General features: G+C 65.5%; 1 protein-coding gene across 1 annotated transcript in view; it reads right to left on the bottom strand.

Moving 5' to 3' along the window:
- IL17RE (interleukin 17 receptor E) overlaps nt 1-7552 on the bottom strand; it is a 14113-nt gene that overhangs the window by 2042 nt on the left and 4519 nt on the right. Inside the window, 12 exon segments of the mRNA XM_004695898.1 lie at nt 54-155; nt 237-288; nt 1098-1166; nt 3185-3237; nt 3240-3329; nt 3449-3503; nt 3571-3618; nt 3701-3876; nt 4356-4422; nt 5404-5480; nt 6205-6336; nt 6432-6573. Of these exon segments, the coding sequence (XP_004695955.1) occupies nt 54-155; nt 237-288; nt 1098-1166; nt 3185-3237; nt 3240-3329; nt 3449-3503; nt 3571-3618; nt 3701-3876; nt 4356-4422; nt 5404-5480; nt 6205-6336; nt 6432-6573 (1063 nt within the window).

The raw sequence follows: 7552 nt of genomic DNA on the forward strand, positions 1-7552 counted from the left end.
GGGCGGGAAAGGGAGCGGGCCTGGCTCCCCGGGCTAAGCTCAGGTCATCTTACCTGACAGTGGTGGGCGCTGGCAGGTGCGGACCAGCACAATGCCCCCCAAAACGGTGAGAGCCAGCAGTGCCAGCAGCAAGAGTCCCAGGCGTCTGTGAGAGACTGGTCCAGCCGGGTGAGGCCCGGCTGGGCTCTTCAGCGCCTCACCTCCCTGGGACCCTCCCCCACGCTCCCAGAACTCACCCTCAGGACACAGGAGGCGCTTCCAGGCAAACTGGACATCTGACCGCCACACCTGAGGGTACAGCCCCCGCCCCCCAGTGACTGGGCGCCAGGTCTCCCCTCCTCCCAGGGGAGCTGAATGAGGCAGGGGGTTGGGAAGGGGAGAAGCCCCTGGGTGGGGTCCCCTGCCCAGCTCCTGGCCAGGCTCAGGGCAAGGCAGGCCCTCTCCCTCGACTGGTAGATCAAAGCTGGCAGCTGGCAGGGTGTCGGTGAGGGGTTGGGCTCCAGCCATTGCCACAGGCCGGAATGTGGCCAGCGCCAGGCCCTCTGATTTGTCCAGAGAAGCCAGAATCGGGTTTTTGGTTTTTGGCGGGGGAGCGGAGCGCTCATGTGCTTTGTTTATTTTTATTTAGATTATTTTATCCCAAGCCAGAGCACACTGTGACCCGAACCACAGCCTGGTCTCTGTGCCAGGCAACTCACTGATGTGAGTTATTCAGGGGCAAGGAAAAAAAATGTTTTCTGGCAGTAAGGTCGCTTCCAGCACTGTGCTTGAGGAGTATTGGTCACGCCTGTGGAACGGGGGCCACCCCAGGCCCCCCCGGGAACGCACAATGGCCCTCCCCCACTCCCTGGGTCCCACCCACCCTGCCCCTCTGGCTGTCTCAGCGCTGCAGTCAGATTCTGGGTTTATTTTGGTTAACTTTTGCCCCTCTGCTGTTTCTTTGTATTCCACACATGGGGAGCTCATCCTCTAATGGCCTTCCTCCTCCTGACTCACAGCGCCCCGTCACGGTGCCCCGACATTCATGTGCTCGCAACCTAGTTCTAATCTCACACCAAACAGCTCTGCCTGTGGGCTGCTGCAGGGGCGCTCCTTACCAGGACACAGTCCCCCGGCCTCCGGAAGGGGATGATGAGGTACAGCGACCCTGGGCTGGAGCCCCGAGACTGAGGGAGCAAAAGCAGGCTGACCGGCCCCTCCGAGGCAAATCCAGTTCCACCGGGCCGGGCCGCAGATGCCCAGGCTGGGCTTCCTTTCCAGCCCCGGGAGAGGGGTCCCAAGGGACGAGGGCTCTTGAGCCCCTCCCCCTTCACCCAAACCCCACCGGGGTTTCAGGGCCTGAAGCCACCCTCAGGACCTTGCATTCTGGCCACTGCCCAGACACAAGTCCAGCAGCTGGGCCTCCTCCTCGCTGGGCGCTGCCTCGAGCCCAGCCCTGAGAGAGAAGGGGGTTCAGACACAGTGTCCGTCTTCCTGCAGCTCCCGGGCCGGGGGGCTAATTGCATGTGGTTTCCCTTCACTGTCCTGCAGACCCAAAGGGGCGGTTTGGACACTGCAGAGATCGTTAAGTCTCGCATTTGGGGGACAGGGACTCAGGCTGACTCTCTTGGAAGGCCCCTGGCGTGCACCCCTCGGCCCTCTGCCTCCATTTTTCATTGGTAGGGGAGGGAAAGGATCCTTATTTTACTGCAGGAGCCAGAGCAGCGTGAGCTCCGTGCCGGTAGCCGGGCCTAGGAGTAGTCCCAGACTGGACTCCCGAGGGCCAGGGCTGCACCACGGGCCTTTCTTGTGTGCCCCAGGGCCTGACCCTGGCCGGACACAGTGCTCCACAGAAGCACTCCGAGGGCCTCCCTGGAGGCGCAACCGGTTAAAGCGCAGCCCTGTGAGGCTGCCGCAGCAGCCGCTGCAGCGCGAGTTCGATTCCCAGCCGGTCAGGGAGTGACCACAGGGTGCGGCAGCCCTCTCCCGACCCGCCCGCTGCTCCCCTCAGCACTGGATTTCAGTGGATCTGCCTGTTGTGCTCCCTCCCTGCTGTCTCTGGGGAGTCCTCTCGTCCCCCCACCTCTGGCCTGCATCCCAGTTCTTGTATACATAAATAAATAAATCTTAGAACAAACAAAAAATGTCACAGTGAGTTGGACTGGGCGGCCGGAGCCGGCCAGGGCGGTGACCGTCCCCTGCCTCCCCTCCCCCAGCCCCGCCCAGGCGCGGGTTCTGGGGGGGGAAGCAGGCGCTGGGCAGGGCTCTCCATCATGGCCGAGCTGCAGGAGTTGGCCTGTTCCCAGCTCAGAAACGAGTCCGTGAATTTGCTCTCAATTTCGGGTTATTAAATCTTCCGCACCGCTCGGTCCCAACTAAGCCTTAAGCGCTGGGAAGCCCTCCAGACCACAAACGAGCTGACCCAGCTGTAAGAAAGCCCTGGGCGGGCGAGAAAATAATGATCATGATGAACAGCCAGAGACATTTTGTGGGGGTGGAGTGGGGAATAGGATCAAAAACAGACTATGGTGATGACACATGGGTTATTTGGTGATGGGAAACCTAAGGGGATTGCAACTGAGATGGGAACATGCACAAAATGATGCAAAAATAAACTATCTAAAAAAATAAACCCAGAGGAGAAAACAAAAAATAAAAAAGAAAGCCCTGGGCGGGGCTGTCGCTGTGGTGCGGCTGACTTGTGACTGCGGCCTTCAGTCGGGTACAGGGGTACAGCGGGCAGGTGCGAGGGGAGCGGGCAGGTGCGAGGGGAGTGGGGAGGGGGCAGGTGCGAGGGGAGCGGGCAGGTGCGAGGGTACAGCTTTGCACAGCTTACCCAGCGGGGCGCCCTGCGCGGGTCTTACACTGTGGTGCGGCTGACTTGTGACTGCGGCCTTCAGTCGGGTACAGGGGTACAGCGGGCAGGTGCGAGGGGAGCGGGCAGGTGCGAGGGGAGCGGGGAGGGGGCAGGTGCGAGGGGAGCGGGCAGGTGCGAGGGGGGGAGCTGCCCCTCCACACGGAGCGGCCTGTGCCCTGCTGGTCTTACAGCTTTGCACAGCTTCCCCAGCGGGGCGCCCTGCCTCCTGAGGTGGCCGGAGAGCTTGCCCCGCTGGCCGGTGGGAAGCCGGGTGGGGCCGTCTCCTGCCTCTGTCCATCCCCAAAGGAGGCTGCAACCAGCCCGGGTCACGCCCTGGCCCAGACGTACCTGGTGAACTGAGTACTGGGCGGGCGCCAGGCTGCCCCGGCCGGGCCGCGGCGGCTCCAGGCAGCACTGAAGGTGGCCTGCGTCCGAGAGGAGAAGCGGAGGACCAGCTGCTGGGCCCGGGTGTCCATGCTCACGTTCCAAGACGGGGCTGCCGGGGAGGGGGTTGTGGAGGCCCTAACTGTGGGGGGAGCAGCCGGAGCCGGCTGCAGAGCGGAGCGTGGGCTTGGTGAGGGTGGGGTGCGGGAGCCCCAGCCAGGTGGCTCCTGGGCTCACCTGTCTGGTGCGGGCATTCAACGTGACTGCTGTTTCCGAAGGAGAACTGAGGGCGCAAGGAGGTGGGTCAGCGGCTCCAGGGGCCAGCCCGCCCGCCTCGCCCAGGGCCGTACCTTGAAGCAGAGCTGGGGGTGCAGGTCCACCTGATCCAACACGAACCACTGTGGCGGGCGAGGGCGGGGTTAGGCAGCGGCGGCCACCCCAGGCCGGCCCCAGGCCCGCCAGGCCGCCAGGCCGTCTTACCCCCTGCGACTCCCGGGCCCTGGCGTTCGGGACGTCCTGGCAGGGCGCCGGCCCGCCCTGCGCCTGGCAGAGGGAGGCCTCCAGCTTCAGCGGGCAGCGGAGGGTGGCCGCCATGACCATCTGACCGCGCTGGCTGAGGTCAGTGAAGCGCACTGACTTCCAGAAGTCCGGGCCGTCTGGGCGGGTGGGGGCAGGGAGTGAGGCGCCCCCCCCCATCAGGGGCGCCCACACTGTTCCGGTGCCCAGCGACTGTGCCTGGCCTTCCGCCGTCTCCTCACCGTTTCTATTTTATCGTCTCCCGCCTTCCCCGGCCAGCTCCTCGCTGCTCCCAAGCATGAACACTGTCCACTCTTGGGCTCACCTCCGCGGGCGACGCCCTCCTCTCCCTTCCCTGCGCTAAAGCCTGGCCCCGCCACCTCCCGCAGCCCTCCTGGGCTTCTCCCTTTCCTGCGTTCACGCCTGAGGCCCGCCCGCCCTCAGCTCCAGCCCTGCCCGGGGCTCGGGCCACTCTGATGTGTTGGCTGGTGGTCGGCAGACACGGCCCTTCCCCCAGGGGCACCAGGGGGCGCGGCAGGCCCCGGGACCCCGCCCACACGGGGGTGCTGCTGTGCCAGGAGAGCAGTGCCTGGCACAGAGGGCGTCCAGCGGCACTCACAGGCTTCCGGCCGGCTCTGGAAGGGACACTTTTTGCGCCTCACGGTGTCCACTTGCAGGTAGGACGCCTGGGGAGGGGCCGGCGGGGCGGGTCAGAGACTCGGCTTTCCCTACATGGCTCAGACCTGGGGCTCATCCCGGCTGCACCCCGCCTGTCGCCAGCCGCCTGCACGGGCAAGGCAGCTTCACAGTGCTGCACTTTGACCCTCGGCAGGAGGCTCCCTGCTCCGCTCTGGGTGACCCCCGGGTGCCCACACGGTTCCCTCTCCCCGGACTGCCTGAAAGCCCAGCGGTGTCCACTCCCGCAGCTGTTTGTCACTCGGGGGCCGAGAGCCTCCGTCTTGTCCCCTCCCAGGTGACCAGGCCTGCCCTAGCTGTCCAGGGCGGTAGCGGCCTAGACCTCAGACTCACAACGCGGGAGTCGCCAGGGAGGCTGGTCAGGACCTGTGGGCACACGGACCCTGGCAGTGACCGCAGCTTCCGCCAGGACGCCCTCGGACACACAGTAAAGGCAACTGCCTCTGCTGCGTCTCTTGGCTGAGCCGAGGCCGGTGTGGGCTGAGGAAAGCTGGGTTTCGGTGGGGCTGAGGCTGGGGTCCCCCCGAGGACTGCCCCGTGCTCAGCAGGCCCCCTCCACCTCTGCCCAGTGTGAGGCACGGCCGCACTGGCACCAGGCTCCCGGGCCTCTTGTACCTGCCCGTCCTCTAAACACCAGATGTGTCGGGGCCTGCTGGGGGCGCAGGGGTCACAGCGCAGCACCGTGAAGCCGTCACAGCCCCTGCGGCGCGAGTTCGATCCCCGGCCAGGGAGGGACCCCCAGGGCGCGGCAGACCCTGCCGACCTGCCGGCTGCTCCCCTTGGCAGTGTATTTCTGTCCATCGGCCCGTTCTGCTCCCCACTGTCTGGTGAACCCTCTCACTGCCCCTGAGCCTCTGGCCTGTACCCCCGTTCTGTGTGCATAAATAAATCTTAAAAAAGAAAAGCACACCCAGCTGTGCCTGACCACCCGTGCCATCCGCTGGGGGGCCTCGGCGTGGCACCCCGGACACCCACGCTCCCCGCTCTACGCACAGACAGGGCAGAAGGAACTCGTACGGCAGGTCCACAGTCTGGCCCCCGCCACCATCTTCTGTTGCCCAAGCAGCAGAGGGAGAGAAAAGCCTGAGAAGGGGCCGAGCCCGGCTGTGGACGGGGCAGGCAGCGGGCGCCGCGCCCCTCCCGTCCCCCTCACGTGAGACTGGTTTCTCCCGCCTCAGTCTGACCACTTGTTCTAGGTCCCGCGACACACAGGTGGGGGCCGAAGGGGCCAGGGAGGAGCCGGCCACTTAGTGAGCCCCTCTTGCCGGCCAGCTGGGGGCCAGGTGCCCGAAGCGGCGAGCGCCACAGCGACCGTGGACAGTGGCCGGGGAGGGGCGTCTCCCATGTGAGCACAGACGGCTGGGCCCGCAGGGAAGGCGCCCAGAGCTGCCAGCGCGGGAAAGGCGGCGGTGACGGGGAGTGGAGGCGGGCGTCAGGGGCGCGGCCAGCGGGCGCCCAGGCAGGCGGGAGCACTCGGTTATTTCTCCGGGGGGGGGGGGGGCTTCCGGGGGGCACCGAACAGGCTTTTTACTACAACTTGGGCCGCCGCCGTCCTGGCTTTCTCGTCCCACGCCCGCCCCCAGGTGACACGCGCCCCCTCTTCTGCCTAGGCCGGCTGGGCTGAGCCTCAAGCAGTGTCCTGGGGATCCCCTCTGGGGATCCCCTCCCCTCCTGAAGCTCGGGCCCCCCGTCTGTTCACGGGGTAGCTCCTTCGGGCACCAGCCGCACCCGAGCCGCCTTTATACCGACAGGGGTGCTCCTTACCGGGACACCGAAGGGGCTGCTCAGCTCTTCGCACCCCAGGACCCGCTGGTGACAGAGACGCACGCTGGCCTCGGGGCCGGGCTGGACGGCCACTCGAATGGCCCGGGCCTCGGGCAGCAGGTCAAAGGAGAACTCGGGCCCTGGGGAGAAGGGACTTGGTGGCCTCGTCTCTCGGCCTCGGCACGGGCACCGCCCGCCACTTGGCTGCTCACCCCTGCTCTCCCCCTGCACCCACCTCCATGCCTTGGGGAGTCCGGCTGGGGGAGGCTTTCCAGGGCTACCAGGCTGGAGCGCTGGGTCCTTGCGGGGAGGTCTGCAGGGGGCAGGGGGCGCGGATGGCCCTTCCCCGGCAAGCAGCAGCTCCCCAGCAGCTTCCTCTGCAGGCAAAGGAGGAGGCTGGCCTGAGCTGGGAGTCAGGAGCTGCTCCTAGTCCCGCCTCTGGGCCTGGGGAGCACAGGCAAGCCGCTCAGTGCCTCCCTTTCCTCAACTGCATAATAGAGGGGCACTATTTCAACGCCACGCTTTCACTGCCTCCCAAATGAGGGGCCAGGGTGGGCAGGGCGGTGGGCGCAGGGCGGGGCTGGTGGGCAGGGGTGGACTGGAGCGGACGCTGGCAGCTCGGTCTCCGCAGAACGGGCAGCTGTAAGGCTTTGGGGGTTTCTCCGCCAGGAGGCAGAGTGGCCAGCTCAGGGCACGCACAGCACGCAGCCCTGCCGCACCCCTCCCTGCCGGGAGATGTGGCCCGAGCTTGACAGTGAGTCATTACAGAGGGAGGGGTGACTGCTGATAACAGATCACGGTCCCGAGGCTTGGACACAGCCACAGAGAGGCAATTGTTTCAATACGGAAAAGCTCTGTGCACACGAAAGGTGTCCATGGAGCAGCCTGAGGGTCTAGTCTGCGCCAGGCACCAGGTAGGGCGCAGGAACAGAGGTGACAAGGAAGGTCTTACTCTGCAAACAGCTGGTAACAATAGATCACGGAACCAAAAACACGTGGGGCCTCCCTGGCCGCCTAAGGGTTAAGTCTCAGTGCCCCCCGCCTGGGTTCGACCCGGCTGGGAGGTGCCCACATGGTGCAATGGACCCCTCCTCACTCCCCGCCGCCCCCTTCAACCTGGGCTCTGTCTCTGGTGAATCCTCTCGCCACCCTCCTCACGCCCCACCCCGCACCTCTGGCCTGTACCCCAGTCCTTCTATGCAAAAACAAATAAAACGTTTAAAAAATAAATAATGTAGTCCTCCGAATTGTTGCCAGCTGAAAAAGAAAACCCCCTTCAGAAGGTGGCACGGCTTTGCTCACACACGACCCGCCGCCAGCCGGGTTAGGGGCTGCTGACCGGCTCGAGGGTGCGCG

This window comes from Condylura cristata, unplaced genomic scaffold (assembly GCF_000260355.1).
Source record: "Condylura cristata isolate star-nosed mole 26May11 unplaced genomic scaffold, ConCri1.0 scaffold00033, whole genome shotgun sequence".
NCBI lineage: Eukaryota > Metazoa > Chordata > Mammalia > Eulipotyphla > Talpidae > Condylura > Condylura cristata.